The 19,365-nt window shown below is 38.6% G+C and overlaps 1 protein-coding gene across 1 annotated transcript in view; it reads right to left on the minus strand.

The window, feature by feature from the left end:
• Window positions 1–5,330: 5,330 nt before the first annotated feature.
• The window catches only part of LOC124160468 (hydroxyacid oxidase 1), a 30,233-nt gene continuing 16,198 nt past the window's right edge, over window positions 5,331–19,365 (minus strand). The window contains exons 3-9 of the mRNA XM_046536321.1: window positions 18,986–19,106; window positions 15,302–15,436; window positions 13,186–13,320; window positions 12,973–13,105; window positions 11,104–11,220; window positions 10,473–10,584; window positions 5,331–5,786 (exon numbers count right to left, since the gene is read on the minus strand). Coding sequence (XP_046392277.1) covers window positions 5,719–5,786; window positions 10,473–10,584; window positions 11,104–11,220; window positions 12,973–13,105; window positions 13,186–13,320; window positions 15,302–15,436; window positions 18,986–19,106 — 821 coding nt within the window. The 3' untranslated portion in view covers window positions 5,331–5,718. The remainder of the gene's footprint in view (window positions 5,787–10,472; window positions 10,585–11,103; window positions 11,221–12,972; window positions 13,106–13,185; window positions 13,321–15,301; window positions 15,437–18,985; window positions 19,107–19,365) is intronic.

Consider the following 19,365-nt stretch of genomic DNA (forward strand, 5'->3'; position numbering starts at 1 on the left):
TCCCAGGTCTGTGCTGGACCCCTTTTTAGGGCGGTGGACGGCCATGGCCAGAGGGTGCCAGCAGTGGTACACCGAGAGGGGGGGGGTTTTGGGGATAAACACACCCCCCCCCAGAGCTCAGAGAAATTTTTAAATTTAATCCATTTTACTTAATGGATTAGTATTACTTATGTAAAAGTCTTAGGATTAATCAAATATCTCTCAGAAAGCCGTAAAACTCGCCATTTGGAACCATGAATCTTAAAAAATTTCTGGAGGAAGGCCCCCAGAACTCCTACTTACCCTGGCGGGTATGCAGTACCCCAACACCCTAAAGTATTAGTGGCTCCTAAAACCCCCCCCTAGCCTTAATTTTTGGCTGCGCCCATGGGTGCCAGCACTTTGCAGCGGGAGGACTACTGGGAGGGTGTGGAATATGAGAAATAAATTTTGAAATTTTAATTTTTACCATCTTTGAGGTTGAATTGAATCTTACCAGATTGAAATATGTTAATTTAAAGTATAATTGCATATTTTTATTCAAGATGGTGTTAATTATGCTTTTAAATGAGACATTAATGAAACCAAGGTGACTGCTCAATGTTGTTACTCGAATGGTAAAATTGGTAAGTTTCGGAACAGGAGGGCACCAAAGATTTCCAGGCTGGAGGGCTCACCGGGATACGTCCCGGCGGCCCAGCACTGCCCTTCCAATTCCATCCAAGGCCACAATGTCAAAATCACACCATTATTTTCCCCCTACAAGTTCAGGGATAGTATCAATGATAGGGATCACTCATTCCACCATTCAAATTACAAGTATCGTGACCTTTATCTGTTTTGGTCTTGAATTCATTATTGCATGAAATCTTTGCTGTTAATAAGAGTACAGTGAAACCTCCATTTTACTCTTTTGAAGGGACTACCTAAAAAAAGGTATCTTTGCAGTAAGTAAAATAGAGTAATGTAATTCATGAGAGGTAACAGAGACCTGATTCACATATATTCAGGGAAGATTTAGAGTGGAGGGGTACAACGCGAGGGGTTTCATAGCAAGGGTGTGTACATGGGGGGCCCAGGCCACCCAAAATGAAAATCCTTAAAGGGTATAAGCTGTCTACCACCCACCACACCGCCACCATCTTGGTATTTCTTATCCATCTTCTAGTTGTCATTTATCCATCACTAAATCGTCCTTCCTTAAATTTTTATTTTAAGTTATGCAAAATAAAATAATGCCATTGGCAGTGGCGACTTGCCCATAAGGACTATCGGATGCCGCACCTCTCAAAGATTTGAAAAAGGAAAAAATAATTAAATACCCATTCAATTGTAATTATACATTTATTAACCAAGATGTTTTTTCAATCGCATACATCGAATTGAAAATTTTATCAACTCCGAATTCGATCCTTAAATTGTCCAACCACACAGTCCACAACGATGAAAATGTATTATGTATATGTTTTTTGGACACATGATCACCCATATACTACAGCCAATGTTTATTTTGCGAGTTTACCGCAGTCGTTATAGTTTCATTGGTAATCATCGGCCCAATACTTAATCCCTGGGGAATATTTTACCTTCGTGACCCACAGTGTGATTTTATACCTGTTATCAGGAAAAAAGGTGTCTTATTTACCATTATAGGTGATAATTATTTACGTATTTCATCATGAAAATGATGTCACAATGTTTTCATATTGACTCACGACTAACCTTAGTTTATGTACTGAAAATAAATTGATTTCCATGGTGGTATTTGTGGCTTTTTGTTTTAGCAAGTAGCTCTCTATCATTGCTTTCTATATTTGTAATGAGCTTCATCCAAATGGCCATTTTTATACACTAGTCCAGGGATAACTTGAATTCTGCTCCTTAAATTAATTAAGCTTAGCCATTGTTTCACTTATAACTTGTTAGACAATCTTTGTGGCCGAGCAGTTTCAGCCATTGCTTTGAAGCAAGTGGGGGAGACCAGAGGGAAAGTTTCTGGGTTCATGACTAATACCAAACCTTACACTCTCTCTTGGTGCTCTTCACTTCTTCCATTCAAACCCAAATTATTACCTCCATTCCTCAGTCTTCTTTTCCAATCACATATGCAAAACGGTCTGATGAGAAAAATACCTTTCACCAATAGTAACAGATTCAACATAATAGCTAGCCATTTCCTGGGTGCAAAGGGTTAATCCTCATTCCCCATAAGTAGGTACAGTGTCTCATCACCGAGCTCAAAATACCTGTGGCCACCCATGAAGAACATATTTTCTTTGGAAAATAAGGGTGTTTATGTATGTCTGGATCTGTCTTGGTACCCTCCCTACCCCATCAGCAAAGCCCACCGACAGTGTCCGAGCTCCCCTACTCCAGCTGCCCCCCCCTTACCCCCCTTAGCTGCAATGATAAAGTGTAACGGATATAAAGACATTTCTGTGTTAATTGCGTGAATCATTTCTAGACCTAAAATTGAAACTGCTCATCACTTTTATCGACAGATTGCATAAAAATACATACTGTGAAAAAGTAGGGTATGTGCAACTGTCTGTAAAATAGAGCTTGACACCTAAGCTTGAGGAGCTCTGTTGTCCAAACAAAACTATCAATTTCAGTGCGACTAATATATATATAATATAATTTATTGTTCTCAGATTTACATCTGTTGGAACATTTATATATATAGTCAGTTTATAGCTCAGCAGTAAATAAAACAAAAAAGCAGTAAAAAAAAAATTTCTTGAGGACACTCGAGATTAACAGATTGTATTGCTCTGCCTCTTTACGCGAGTTCCACTTACATCAATTCTAAATTAAAAAGATAGAGCAATAGTATGATTTACCTGGTATCCATCGAAATAGAAGATTGAGCTTCAACAGTTTTCTGATTATCTTCTTACGCACCTTCACCGCCAAACATGATTTCAGCAATCTTTCGCTATAACACCAGGAACTTTTATAATATTTATTTATTAACTGCACGATTAAAATATTGGCCACTGTTAACATTATACCCATACATTAACCTGTTTCAAGAACTTCGAAATTCATCTTTGTTGCAATTTCGCTCTCATTTGAGTGAAATCGATATATCGTTTGTATTGAACTCTAACACGCTGTCGGTTCGAATTCTCTTCCATGGGAGAACAATTAATATATGATTCCGTAAATAATATTAAATGAATTCTATTAATTATTCACATTCCGTGAATTTTTCTATTTGCTTAACTGAATTTGATTGAGTGAAATCGATACTTTCGATTTAACATATCGAACTATTTAGCAGGCGTCTTGAACTTAACTTCTCGCGGTCACTCACAAAAATACCTAAATGAATGGACTAAGCATCTTTAATGCTATTTACACGTATATGACCCCTAAAAGTAATATTAATTTATTTGAAAGGTAACTAAAAGAACTATGCATATAGACATAGGGAAATTATCACTACTTTAGGATGCATAAATTGTACATATATGGTGTTTATGTGGGTTTTTTTACAACTTTTTACGGGCTTTAACGAAGTCACAACTTTTTTCAGTGTTCGGAACCGGTTGAAGAATAAATTGCTTCAGCATAAAAAATTATTTTTTTCTTTTTATTTGCACACTACAATTTTCTTCAACTTTATAAAATTTCATCAAACATTTTTATTAGATAATTATCTTAACTTTTTTCAATATCCATACAAACCCAAAATATTGTATCAAAGTAATTTATTTTTATTTTCTGCAGCTCCCTGACATGATATGCACCTTATAGAATAATGCATCTAAACCAAGATAAGCCACCAATGCGACAGTCATTCATTCCAGGGTGTTACGATAGGTACAAAAAATTTTTACACATTTTGTGGTTGATGTTCTTATTGTTACTCATTTTTCATCCACAGGGAAGACTCATTTTTATTCCACAGATCTCAGCATGTTATTTCCCTATCCTGTTTTCAGTAACATGTTAAACGGTCTCCTTATAAATATGCTAATATTTCACTAGCTAGTATACGCTGGAACTTCAAGGATACTTATTCCAAATTCATCCTCATACTACTGGCAAGCCAATGCAGTCAGTGACGCAGCGAGGGGGGGTTTTGGGGGATAAAACCCCTCCCAGAGCTCAGATAAATTTTTAAGTTTAAACCATTTTACTTATTTGGATCAGTATTACGCATAGAATAGTGTTAGAACTTATCAAATATCCCCCAGAAAGACGTAAAACTCGCTATTTTGAACCATTATTCTTCAATTTTTTCTGGAGGAGGGCCCCCGCAACTCCTGCTTACCCTGGTGGGTATGCAATACCCCCACACCCATAAGTATTAGTTGCGCCTAAAACCCCCCTAGCCTTAATTCCTAGCTGCGCCCCTGAATCCAGTGACATGTATTTCGTGGGCTATAGGTTCTGCCTGGGGCGGTACCTCTGGCGATAATAGGATTAGGACTATACTGAATTTTTGATATTCATCGATTTTTTTAAATTAATTTTCAAGCAAGTGAAATAAAAACTTTAACTGAAAAGCCATCTCAAAGATGGCACTTTTTCCAGTAATCATTGGGGGAGGCTACGCCCACTCTCCACCCTCACCTGATCCATCACTGCCCAGTCAACACAACAATTATGGCCACACTGTGGCCGAATTGTGGTTTACCTGTGGCAACTATGGCTAAGGCTAGCCACAGCTTGCCATATTATGGCCAGACTGTGGTTGCCGTGCGGCAAGCCATAGTTTGGCTTGCCAATTATGCCAAACTATGGCCACACTGTGGACTGTCTCAGGAATGCCACAGATTGGCAAACCAAACATTTGTAAACATAAGTATATTACGGTTTCGATTGATACAGGTTAGTTGGTAAGTTATTAAAATGGAAGTTGATTGATTCAGTTGATATAAAGAAAGTGAATTATCCACACTTTAGCCACATTATGGCGAGCCACACTTTGGCCACACTATGGCCGGAGGTCAAAACCACTATGGGGCCATAATGGCAACTGATGGCAACCCACTATAGCCACATCGTGGCCACAATTTTTGTGATGACTGGGTGGGCTTAGCCCATCCAAAAACAAGGCCACATGACTGCAGTGAGTGCAGTGCTCAATAAGTGCATGGATAACTAAAACTGACATTTATTAAATTCCCACCTCTCCTGCTGAAGTTCCCCACTGACAGAGTATCCATCAGCCCAAGATAAGTCACATTCTATGCATTGCTGCTAAGCAGCGGAAGATTTATCAATTAAACCAGTTTTTCTGCTCTATAAGCAAATCTCTTTTCCTCAGAAAATAGTTTGTTTTTTTATGAAATAGAATTTTTCTAGCATTTACTTGAATTTGATTTTTGGGGGTAATGTAAGGGATCTGGTCAGTGAGAAAAGCCCTTTCATGAGAGCTTTCTCTTGATTGATTTCTACCTTGTGTGACCATTGATAAATATTCATTATGGATTGTATTTTATGCAAGATTTTAGATTGAATAGTTGCAACTTTCACTAAGGTATAACAAAAAGGCACCTTTAATTTCTCAAAATTACTCATGCTCATGGAATATCACGGAAACTTGAAGTTATTATTTACTCAGGGAAGTTTACCAAGGTATCATCTTTTCAAGTTCAAGCATTCTGAACCCTTTGGAACTCTCGTTTCTCCCTATTTCCAAATTTGGTCTAAACATGTTCTTGTCTGTAATTATCACTGCTTTGCTTTTAGAACGTTCATCTACATGCAATCATGTGCATTTAATCAGAGGAGGCTGTAGAAGGAAGCTGGTACCACCATTTCCTTTTCTATGCCTGCAATTGATGAACATCCTGAAAAATATTAATGAGAACAATAAGGTTTGATTAATTTCTTTTTTATTCTCAGATAAAAGTTGTATTCATTCATTTAAAAAAATATTTTGATTGCATTGAACCTCTTGTAATATCTTCCCATATAACACGTACAATTGTCATACTTGAGTAGTACACAACATACTGCCTTTTATAAATATTCTCTCAGATATAAACTCTATCTACATAAAAAGCTATAAAGGAAGAAAAGAATAAAATAGGAAGAAAGGTTCCAGTAGCGTAGCCAGGAATTTCATTCGGGGGGTCCAAAATCAGGGGGGAAAATTTTTTAAAAACAGGGTACTAAGTAGAGGGTTTTAAACTAATTTTAATGCTTTTCATAATCGAAAAAACTTCATTTGTTTAAAAAATATTTTTTAAATTCATGATTTTTCAATATTTTGTTATCTTTTATGGAGAAAAATAATTGTGTTTTTATATTTCAGGGGGTGCGGGGTCCCGACCCCTGAATGCCCCCCTGGCTTTGCCACTGAATGGTTCATAGGTAACAGCAATTGAATGCCACCCATAAAGAGGAAGGGAGGGAGTGATTTGAGTATAGGAAGATATGGTTGCTGATTGTCCAGAAAAAGTTTGAGTAGGAAAGACGAGTGGGGGATGGGAGGTCAGTTAAGATGTGAGGGAAATCCTCATAGGTATGTTTTCTTTCCACAGATGCCCATCCACACATATGTTTATACATTACCTGCATCGGAGGAGTTAAAATATCTTAAGTCAGAAAAATCAAATGCCAATCAATGTTAAAAAATACATATCTCCAAAAACGGTTTTTCATTTGCCTTAGAAACCAATTATGGGTGGGGGGGGGGAGGAGAATAGGGATAGATTTTGGAGAAAATTATTTTTTCCAACTTTAATTAGCATTCAGATTTTCTATTTTTAACATTTTTACTTAAGCCAATAAGTTGCTTGTCTTAATTATTCTGTTTGAAAGGTTAATCATTTATGAATATTATCTATGCAAAATTTAAAGTAGTAATAAGATGAAATGCTAACCCTTAACCTTTTCCCTACTGTACACGTATATATACGTGTGGACGTTTCCTGACCCGGGAGACGACGGGCGTATATATACGTGTGAGATTTACCCGGCCAGGAGATCGAAAGCTGTATATATACGTTTTCTAGCTCCTCCCCTTTTAGGACGGTCGTGGGTTTACGACGTCTTTGCAGTGGGGGATACAGATGGGGGGCGCAGGGGGCGCGCGCCCCCCCCTTGCGGGTCCGCCCGTATTGCCGAACATTGCAAAACTACAATTGTAAATTTTTTATATCATAAGATGGCATTGTCTTTTACATGTTTATAATCACTTTAAATAAAATTTTCATATACTTTGCCTGTGACTTGATCATCTTTTATTACGATAAAAGTAAAGACAACTCAAGATATGTTGCGCCCCCCCTTGAGTTTTTTCTGTATCCGCCACTGCGTCTTTGTCTCGGGACCCAGCGCTTCAGAGTTTAGGATTAACCCTCGGAATCCGGGAGCAGGTACCCGGACCCTTCGTCTTTTAGAACCCCTCTCAGCGGAACGGGACAGCGGTCATTCAATTGTTTATACAGTCAATTTTCGAAATAAATATTTGTTCATTTCTCAAGAAATATATACTAAGAATTGAATTATTTGTATTTTGAGCATCGTTTACAATTTTTAAACGAAATTCTACGACAAATATTAACTTATATCTCGCGTTAGGTATAAACATCAACATGGGAATTGTTGCTGCGTTAAATGCGTTAATAATGGCCTTAGAACTTCGTTTAAAATTTGACAATACTCAGATTAAAATGAGGAATTCAATTCAAAGTCTGTAATTTACGTGCAAGCAACAATTATCCATTTGCTAAATACATATAAGCAGTACATAAGTTGACCGCGAACCAATACCGCAGGTATGGTCGTAAACCCGGAAAGGAGGGAGCACAACTACTCTCGGAGTCCGAGATAATGCGAAGTCCCTGCGTGGAGGGGTCGAAAAAGGTTCAGCGAGACCCTTCTTAACGAATGCCCTCCAAAAATGCTCCGTACCACGAGAAAGAAGAGTCTCTTGGGGCTCAGTATAGCAGTCATGCTAAGACGAAAACTCCGCCATCTCGAAAGGGTTAATTAATTCTAAATGGATGGCATGAAAACAAGTTTGTGTGCTAGCAGTGGTTCTTGGTTCCTGTTTCGTTTTTTGGTACATTAATGTGTTAAATTGACAAAGATGATTAGTTTGCCTGAATGAATACTTATAATGCTATCGTAGACATGATTACCATCCGGCCAAATGAGTTGATCATAGCAATTGTTAATTTAGTGTATTAAACAGCTAAAGAAGTAAACTAAAGAAGGAATGGGAATGGAGAACCAATGTATTTTCAAAGATTATTTTTCTATTTAGATTATTTATTTAATTAAATTGATTATCATTGATGAACTTAACATTCAGGCAACAGAATGTCTTTAACAGCTTATATACCGTATAAGCTTGTGTAAGAGGCGCACCCCTATTTTGAGGATCGAAGCTATAAAGAAAAAAATTTTGCGACATTTTTTTTATCCTATAGTGCGGTGTTGCAGGCGTATGCCAGGAATTTCCACAGCTATCGAAATGTCCTCTTTCAGTACTATTTGAAAGTGGAAATTTTTATAACTGCGGCGGCATAAGATGGAGTAGAAAGAGTTCCGTTCCTCTCTTCGCATACGCCATCGCTCTACGTTGCTTGTCCTACTCACGAACAATTTTGTTTAAAAGCTCTCGCAGGAGTTTTGCAATAGAATTGCAACCGCGGAAAATTTTAAGGCAAAACACGACAGGCACATAGCATGAACCTTCCCAAGAGCTTGGACAACAATCGGGGCAATCTCAGCGCCGTAGGATAATAACCACGTCGTAGATTTAAGGCCCCTTGCACACACACCGATTTTGGACGGCCGGTAAAATATCGGCCGTCCATATTCCAATAGTGAACAATGGGAGAGCATTGGAGCTTGCACACGTACCGACCACACGCCGGCACCGGCAAAATGCCGCTTAGCTGCCGGCCATTGTCATTGTGGATCGCCTGCGCCGGCTAAAGAACATAGCAACTTATCGTTTGACCGGTAAAAATCCGGCGTGTGTGCAAGCTTCGCTTCGCCGGTAAAATATCGGCGAAATATATAAAATATATATTTTACCGGCCGTCCAAAATCGGTGCGTGTGGAAGGGGCCTAACGAAACTACACTCGGCTCTCCATCAGCCAATGCCTCTACGTTTTTTTCCTTTCCGAGACTCCACAGGAAAATATCAAGTTACAGTGGAACAATGAAAACGTGTTTCATCCCTACCCCATTTCACCAACTGACCTTTTTCGGTCTACCAGGTTCAATTCTCCGAGTTTCTGGGGGTCAAATGCTAGGTAAGTCACCTTCTGAGCTCGAAGATATCTCGATATCTTTCAGCAATTGTATGACACGCAAGAGCTTCTAAAAAGAATTAGACCTAACGCGACGCATATCTGACAGCATTTAAGTTTTTGAGCAATAATTGATTGACACAAAGATCTATAGCTAAAACAAGGCTACTAATATTCAACATAGTCCAAACAGCACAATTTCGGAAGAAACAAGCGTAGCATTAGCGCATTCAGACAAGACGAGACGGACTGGAAACTTCAGGCAACGCAAACTGCGTATATCACATTGCTGCGCCTTCGCCCCTTCGCTTTTAAGGCAACGACGTCACATGCAAGATCGGACGTGTTCTTCCCTTGCTCCTTCGCTCATAGCCTCGTAGCTTTAAATACGGAGGGGAGGGAGCGCGCTCCTTCCCCTCGACCTCTCCTTCGGCGCTCTTCACTTATAAGCATTTCCGATTTCTTTTATCCACCATTAAGTCCAACAATGAGCACACTCGTTCGAACTTTTTAAACCGCAGGTTTTGACACCAATATTACTATATGCAGTATAAATGCCGCGGGATGCCAACTCGTGGCAATAAATTTAGCGGTCGCTCCGTAGTGAATCACCCTGCGCGATCTTTTCAATACCGACCCTCCCGATCCCGATTCATACCGACGTGACGGCGCGATGCTTGCAAAAAAATTCAAACAGGAGCATTTTAAAAATACGTCATTAAGGGAAAAACTCCCCTGCCTGCCGCTTGATTTTGACCCAGGGTTTCAGATGACTGACTCACGCTGAAAACCAAGGCCACTCAGTTCCCCTTGGAATTGCGACCGGGGAAGGGGAGGGGGGAAGATAAGAAGTTTGTGTAAGAGGCGCACCCCTATTTTCGGCTGCAATGTCTGGGGAAAAAAGGTGCGCCTCTTACACGCGCTTATACGGTAAGTGTTAAATTAAGAACCAGGACTGGGAGTCGTAAAAAATAGTAACTGATCCATCCCTAGAAAGAAATGATCAAATTGTGGTACTGACAATGAAACAATGATTAGAGAAATACAATGAATTCAGGATTGAAGATATACTTTTTACAGATATCAAGCAAGCTATTGATAGTGAATTGAAGAAAAATGTTGAACTCATTTGAAGAAATCAGAATAACAGGGAAATAAACTAAATGTTAAAAACTAAGTTGGTAATTATAACACTAGAAGGATCCTGAGCTTGGGCTGATGGAGTTTAGTTTAGGAGCTTTGGTGATTCTATTATTATTTACCTGTTAAGGCCAATGTGAAGTCAAATTCATGTCTTATGATTTCAAGTACAGTTTTGGCTCCTTCTTCTCCATCATATGCCAACCCCCAAAGCACTGGCCTCCCTATGAATACCTGAAGAAAGTATTGAATAATGGAGCATTCACAGATAGCATAGGACAGGAGGACAAAGCATGATAGCATTTTAAGAAACCTCATCTCTAGAGTTTAATTCAGGCTACTGGTAAATATGGTATTCAATTGGTTACATGGAACTAGTATCTATAATTATTCTACATTAGTACCATGCTATTATTGGGAGTAGGTTGAGTTTAATATGTAACTAACTTGAGAAAAACTTAATGAGAATTAAAATATTTGTAAGTATCAATCATCTTAGCTATGAAAAAAATATCAAGCAGCATATATGATAAATGAAAGCTTGCTGAATATTTTTATCATCAGCTAAACAGGTCAAGGAGGATATTTTTAATCATCATTTTAGTTCAGAAAAGTAACAATATTTTTTAAATTCTTTTTGAACACCAGTTCATTAGATCTAAATGTTATGATAATATAAATGAAAGCTCCCGAACAACTTTTCTTGAACCTTTTTGTCTCTAAGCTACTAAATAAGCATTAATAATATCTCACCATTTTGGCCCCCAGTGCAAGAGCCTTGAATACATCTGTGCCTTGAGTGACACCACCATCCATAAAGACTTCACAGCGGCCACAAACAGCTTTGACTATTTCAGGAAGAGCTTCAATCTGCAAGATGAATAATTTTCCCAATCGCATATTTCTCATCAGTCCGGTACACACATTACATCTGTGGCCTAATCAAGGTACCAAGGGACAGTAATCAGATCACTGTTGGCTAAAATCAGAAGCTGTTCCTTAAATGAGAGTAGGGAGAAATGTCCTCTTCACTCATTTAGAGGAAATGATGCATTTGGATTGAAACACATAAGGCCCCTTCATGCTAAGATCACAGATGCATGAATGCTGAAAATGAGTACATGTCTTTAAGCCTATGCACGCTCTTGTGCTAAGCAAAATGTGCTTGACTGGGTGTGAGATGGAAATCTATACATGATGTGGTATTTGAGGGAGGCAACCAGCAAAGGTCATTTGTGCCATGAGGGGTATGGTATGGCACTATAATGGTATGGAAGGAAGGGTGGTTAGAAACCCATGTCGGCATCGGCCTCCTCTTAACGAAAGGTCCCATGGGGACCATGGCATAAAGTCCCATCCAACAGATGGAGTGTTGCACTTGAAATGTCCTCCACACCAGGGGTGCAGCTAGGAATTAAGGCTAGGGGGGGTTTCAGGTGCAACTGGGGGATCTGGGGGTGTGGTATACCCTCCAGGGTAAGCAGGAGGTGCGGGGGCCCAGGAAAAAATTTAAGATAAATGGTTCAAAATGTTGAGTTTTACAGTCTTCTGAGGGATATTTTGTTAATTCTCACACTATCCTATAAGCAATATTAATCCAATCAAGTAAAATATATTTAACTTAAAAATTTTTCTGAGCTCTGGGGGGGGTTTTATCCCCCAAAACCCCCCTCGCACAGTGGCGGATACAGATGGGGGGCGCAGGGGGCACGCGCCCCCCCTTGCGGGTCCGCTTGTATTGCCGAACATTGCAAAACCACAATTGTAACTTTTTTATATCATAAGATGGCATTATCTTTTACGTACCACTGCTCCACACAACATTCAAGCAGGAATCAGGCAGTCTCTGAAAAACCTCTGCCAATGCAGTGGCGTAGCCAGGAATTTCGTTCGGGGGGAGTCCAAAACCAGGGGGGGGGGGGATTTTTGAAAAACAGGGTACTTAGTAATGGGTTTTTAACTAATTTTAACACTTTTCATAATCAAACAAACTTCATTTTTTAAAGAAATATTTTTTTAAATTCATGATTTTTCAATACATATTTTGTTTTCTTTCATGAAGGAAAATGATTGTGTTTTTATATTTTGGAGGGGTCTGGACCCCCCCTGGCTACCCCACTGTGCCAATGCCGGGATTTGAGCCTGAGCCCATGGGATGCCAACAATCTAGCCACCACGCCAACCCAATCTCCAGTTCATACATATTATGTACAGCATTATAACGGGAAGATGAAACAACGCCAGCGATCAGAGAATGAAATGAGTGATACATAGTGTGATAGGGAAGCAGCCAAGAAAAAAGTCAACTCCAGCTTTTGAACGGGTACAAAAAATGACTGTGGTTCTGAGGTCGGGGTCAAAAGTTTGCATGAAGTCAAATCACTTGAATCAATCATAAGAGGTGGAGATAGATGGTGCTGGTAAAACAACTTGGTTACCATAGAACTTCAATAGTACTTTAAATATAAGTGAAGTATTTCTTAATGAAAATAAGTTCATTATGATGACAATAATTATGCTTCCCCTTTCAATTCTCATCCCTGGAAGCTAAAGATTAAAAATATTGGCACCCCAGCTTTCACTTCCATCGAATAAATATTAATTATCAAAGTAAACACTTACTGTAGCTGGAAATCCATCAACTTGTCTTGCTCCATGGTTAGAAACCATTACTCCAGCTACATTGTGATTAATAGCTTCCTCTACATCTTCTTTCGTTAGGATTCCCTTCAGAATTATTGGCAGTTTGGTGATACTGTAGGATTACAATTATTACAATTAGTTTTATTTGTGGCAATGACGACAAAGCTAAATTTTTACTAATTCATTTTTTACCTCTTAAGCCAAGTAAGAGCATCCCATGTTAGAGTCTGGTCGAATAAATCTGTTACATATGCTTGAAGCTGTGATCCTTTGGTTGTTCTCTCCCTAACTCCATCAGCCTCTGCAGGTCCTGTAAAGTTAGCTAGCCTGAAAAAATAAGACAGCAAAGTATAGTGAGAAATGGTGGAATTGACACCAACAATAGCAGTATCTTGATGCATACAAGAGAGTAATATCGTCCTAATTTTTTTACTCTTTTTAGAGGAAATAATATATTTGGCTTAAGAGATAAGATGACCTCTTAATTTTCAAAGCGATATGTGTACGATTCTTGGAAATAAGCATCTTTTGACTAACGAAAGGTCTTCTGCCGTGCAAAGGGCATTCAATTGAGTGTGAAGAGGAAAGTTCATATATATTCTCTTACTAAATTGCATAAGCACAAACAAAACACCACCAACAGCCAGAAGAAAAAAGTGGATCTTTGAATGCAAGAAAAATGTTTAGAGTTCTAGGGTGTGGGCCCATGTCCAGCAGAATGTAAAGCCATTCATAATAAGAACCGACAGTACCAGATAGTGCTATCTAAAACTGTACAGTGGTAGCATATTGGTTACTTCGCTGTAATGCCAAGTTCAAATCTGAAATCATGCCATTGTGCAGTTTATAGGTAACTTTCCATCTCCCATTAAATGAATGGTATCAGTCTTATAAGATATTTTGTTTATTGAGTAGGTACTTAGAAAATCTGCTATGCAGATGGTCTGAAAAGCTTAAAAAGAGAGTGAAAATTTTAAATAAAAATTAAACCCAAACTTTTATGCAATCACCAGTTTTTCTGGTTAGTCCTAAGATTACAAACTAACTTCTTAATTCAAATTCTCTCAATTGCTCTCAATAAACTCTCAATTGTTAGAACTCATAAACATTTTTTATATAGTGTGACAGTCTAACTGTGGGTCTCACCCAACTTCATTCCTTCACAGGGGCAAATTTTCTATTTTTATTCATTTAGCAGCTGTCACCGTTTTGCAAAATGAGAAGTTAGCTGCATTTAACTGGGTATGTCTATTCTAAACATTGTAACCTATACAACACAACAAAGAGTTAACAGAGACCCTATAGTTGGTGCGAAGGCTTCCGCGGTGCGCTGGTAATGTAGGCTCCATTTTCCGGGTTTCACTGCATCGTCGTTGCGTTGGGGACAACAGTTTCTCCTGCATTCCAGCAGGCGTCTTCAGGTCGAAGTGATTATGCTGTGTTTTGGCTGCCCTTATATAGGCAGCCCAGTGGTGTAGGTTCTCCCTGATTGGTCGCCTTGCAGCCAATAGCATAGGGGTATGGGGCGAAGAGTCTCTTCCACGTACTGTGGAGTTGGTAGCTATCCTCTTGGTTGAAATTATGAGGATGTATAGATATTTCAATTGCCTCTCGGATGATTCTCAGAAAATATCGGGATTCTCTGGTGATGACTTTTGTTTCTTCCAAGTTGATGTCGTGTCCAGGTTCACTCAGAATATGCTCAGCCACAGCCGACAGATTGAATTATTTATTTTTCACCGCTCTTCTATGTTCTTGTATCTTGCACTTCACAGCTCTCCCGGTCTGTCCAATGTATGACATACCGCAACTGCATTCTATTTCATAAACTCCTTCCATGTTAGGATTAATCAAATATCCCTCAGGAAGCCTTAAAACTCGCTGTTTTGATCCATTAATCTTAAAATTTTTCTGGAGGAGGGCCCCTGCAAATCCCTATTACCCTGGCGGGTGTGCAATACCCCCACATCCCTAAGTATTAGTTGTGCCTAAACCCCCCCTAGCTTTAATTCGTAGTCCCTGATTATTATAATTCATTCCCCTCTCATTTTTATGATATATGTTCTGTTTAGAAAATATTTAGACTGTATAGATTTATCAAAAGAAAAAAAAAGCTTATTTTAAAGCTTTGAGAGGTGGGAATATGAGGCTTGACATAAAAGTGATAGTAAAGTAAAAGAGCAATGAAAGTAATTAGGAAAAACATAATGCATAATCAAACACATCAGTAAGGACATCAGGATGAGAATGGCTATAGTTATTACATATAATAAAAGAATAGCTACTCAACTAAAAAGGCAAATCTTACTTCAAATGAGGAGGAAGATGGAATTTATTTCGAGCATCAGCCCATCTAATACCAAAGAGTGGAGCATCTACTGTCAACACCAATGCCTTGTAGCCCAAACGCTCAGCTCTCCGAACTAGGTCTTCAGTGATATTCCTGTAATATGTAGAAAAAAAGGCCAAAAGAATGCAGAAAATTAAAAATGAGGCACATAAATTAGCACAACTTTCTTCTCTTCCTCATCAAAAAGTTAAAAAAAAAAAAAGATAAATTCATTATATTAACTTTCTTTGCAGAGAAATACCACCAAAAATAGCTTCTGCCGAGCATTTTAAAGTAGGAATTGTAATACATCTACAATTAATAATCACACATACTCATTGTCTTGGCATGGATAATATATCAAAGTACGATGTTAACTTGTGACCTAGGAGTTGGTTGGCAGGAACACTACCTCACCATGACTTATGTCAGCTATAATATCCCTCAGTGTTTTTTTAAAGGATTTTTGAGGAATATTTTTTTCCCCATTGTATAAATACAATGAGGGAGCATATTGGTTTAGTGAGTGCTGTGCTGGGATACTGATTGAAGGGTCACAAACTCAAATCCAAGTGAAGCCTTCGACCAGGCGCGCCGACTTACAAAAAATATTGGGGGGGCCCTAACCGGGGATCTTGCCCTGGGAAATTTTATAAGTAGTGAGTTTTAAGTTTTTTAAGCATTTTAGAAGTCATATGATCAACATTAGAACACTGATAACTCGAATCTCGATATCTGAACACTCCGGGGACACATTATTTCCTCACACCCATGACGAATTTTTGAGGGGGCCCGGGCCCCTTCAGGCCCCATGGAGTCGGCGCCACTGCATAATATAACTTAATTAATTTCTTGAATTATTGGGGGGGCTCCGCCCCCCCAAACGAATTATTGAGGGGGCTCGAGCCCCCTCAGGCCCCATGGAGTCGGCGCCTATGCCTTCGACCATCACCAATCAAAAGTCCTCACATTAAGAAGTGGCCAAGGGAAAGAGACTGGCCACCCTACCTACCTACACTTAACACATACAAGGAATATTTGTGGCATAGCCCTGAAGAAATTTCGTCAAGCCTATTGTGGGAAGGTTTTCGGTTGAGAAAGTAAAAGAAAGGTGCTATTTCACACTCGTCCAACTGCACCTTGAATATGCAGTGAGTGTATGGGATCCGGTGCAGAAAGACTTAATCCGCGAACTGAATAAAATACAAAGGAAGGCTGCGTGTTTCGTCAAAAACTGCTACGGGCGTACAGACAGTGTTACCCAGATGTTAAGCGAATTAGGCTGGGAGCCGCTGGAGACTCGGAGGCTACGGGCTAGGCCTAGATTGCTTGAACAATTGAGAATGAATATCTTTAAGAGCGTCACAGAGAACATAATATTAGAGCCCCACTATATTTCCAGATCCGACAGACGGGATAAATTAAGAGAGATATTTTTCCAAACGGATAGATATGGGAATTTGTTTTTCCCCAAAACCATAATGGACTTTAATAAATGCTACTCGTAATTTCCTTAGAGCATTTCCTTTTTATTTGTAAATGGATGGTGTCCTAACACCCCCTGCCACATGCCTTTTCAGGCAGCTTGCGGGGTATTATGTAGTTGTAGATGTAGAGATGTAGATACCCTGAATGTATGATAATTATGCATTGGTGGCTAAGTCTGGGATAAGGTTCACCACCACCAGTCTATACTAACTTTTAGGTTGAAGCACTGTGTGAAGAATTAATATAGTGTGCCACATTTTTTTAACAGAGATTTGGGTATCCAGGTGAAGAGTTTCTAGAAGTGCCTTCGCTGATAGAAATCATGGAAAACAAAGAAGATGGGTATCCTCCAGTCACAGCATAGAAAATACTATTCTACCTCTCAGCAAATAAGAAAGCATTACCAACTTGAGTGGGACTTTTGGCACAAAAACCTTCCCATGTATTCCAGCATATTCAGAATGTCTTTATTTCGATCTGAAAATACCTCTTGTGACGAAATATGTAAAATTGTCATATTGAATACTGACCTATGCAGGTGTACCAATTGCAATAGAAGCATGATCAAGAACCTTCTATCAAATGAAAGTCTATCATAGCCTTCACTCCAAATGAGAGATCATTTGTTGGATGTGTGCCATGTGCCTCATCAATCAATTAGGGCTGATTAGCCTACACAGCCACAATAGGAAGAGTAATCATGGTGTTTTTAGTAATAACTGGGGACGACCAATACTCCTGCATATTCAACCCTAAGTCATCATGTGTTAACTCAAGGTCATACCCAGGAACAAAACTAGAGGGGGGCAAGCCGTGGTCTTTCAACTCGTAACACAGAAAAGGTTATAAAACCAAATTTTCAAGAAAATTATCACAGCGATTTATTGGTTTGTAAAATTATTTGCGCGGAAAATTTATTTTATTTTGATTTCATGTTTTATACTAATATCACTTTACTTGGATTTTAAGAAAATTTGTTAAAAATTTTCGCTTTGAAATAAATTTACTCTTTCTTCTAAGGGGTGGGGGCAGCTGCCCCCTCCTTCCTCCGCTGGGTACGCCCATGTGTTAACCAGCACTTTTCCACATAACTTTTCTGATTAATTAACCAAGTAAATTTCTTCCATGAAAATTATTTCATCAATAGATATTCAATTTGTTAAATATTATAAAATTGTTCCATAAAATTTCTGGCTTGACATACCCTCCATAGACTGTTTGGCTAATGGTGTTAATTACGCAAATAATAATATGATTGAAAAAACTGATCATAAACTTCAAAAACGTTCATGACTACATCCTGACATATTATGCAATCACTACCACAGTTATGTGTGGAGGGTTAGCATAAAATACAGGATACAAAATACTTGATACACAACAACCGCTAATCCGGAGATTGACAGCTCTATAATGGGTATAACCAAATTTGTAAATTAATACCAAGGTAGTTATTTAGCCGGCTATTCAGCAAGATGCAAGCACTAGATTTAAAATGCACTGATGCTGTACTAAACTCATAAATTGCTATTCTTCACATCATAACTTAAGGTTGGGGGAGACTGCCATACAGTTTTGTGTTACCTCTAAATTTGTTTGACTGCTCTAAAATATATTTGTGTGATGAACCATGATGGTTCTTCTTATCGTACAGTCATACAAATCAATTTTGTGAGAACAGAATACCATTGCATAACCCAGAGAGGGATATGTCCCTGAAGGAATTGCTCCCAAAATAATAATGAGGGGGGACAACTTGAAGAAGATAAGTTAGAGCAAAAATGCTGGAACTTATAAGGCTATTATGAATAAAACCTTTTTGGCTATGTGGCCACGTCAATTCTTGGGTGGCGGAGGCTGGTTGGGAAACATTGGGGCCACCCAAGAATTGACGTGGCGACATAGCCAAAAAGTTTTTATTCATAATGACGAGCACCCACGAAAGTTTTAACGAAGACTTATAAGGCTAGTCTAAAAATATAATTGGATGATAATGGTCATAAAAAAAACAAAGGAAGAATAAAATTTAAGAATAAATACCAATTCAGAATGGACATGGCACATAAAACAAGGGAAACACCAGAGAACATAATTAAAAGGATACAGGAGGAGAGAAATGAAAATTAAAAGACTATATTTTGTGGCCCTGGGAGGTTCTATAAAAGTAGAACACACCGGTTTTTGTAAATGTACAGCTGAAACCACTTGGTTGCTTTTGGAGCAGCTTCTGCAACTTCTTCCAAACTCCTAGTTGATAGGGTGCTCAAGATAAACACAGCTCCAATTTTTTCAGCAGCTGTTTAAAATAAAAAAAAAACAGAAACAGGATTTAAAATCTAAGTTAAACTGAAATGCTAACTATTTACCTTTAAATATGGTGCCATCGTTATCAAATAAATCATCATCAAATAAAACCAAGCAACTGAAATTTGAGATGATGACAAATATAGGTGTAAATAAAATTTATGAAAGTGGTGCTGCCTATCTCAGACACCTATCTATCATATGAATAAAAGTATCACATAGGCAGACTGTGTAATCCACATTTAATAAAA

This window comes from Ischnura elegans, chromosome 6, assembly GCF_921293095.1.
Source record: "Ischnura elegans chromosome 6, ioIscEleg1.1, whole genome shotgun sequence".
In the NCBI taxonomy this organism is placed as follows: domain Eukaryota; kingdom Metazoa; phylum Arthropoda; class Insecta; order Odonata; family Coenagrionidae; genus Ischnura; species Ischnura elegans.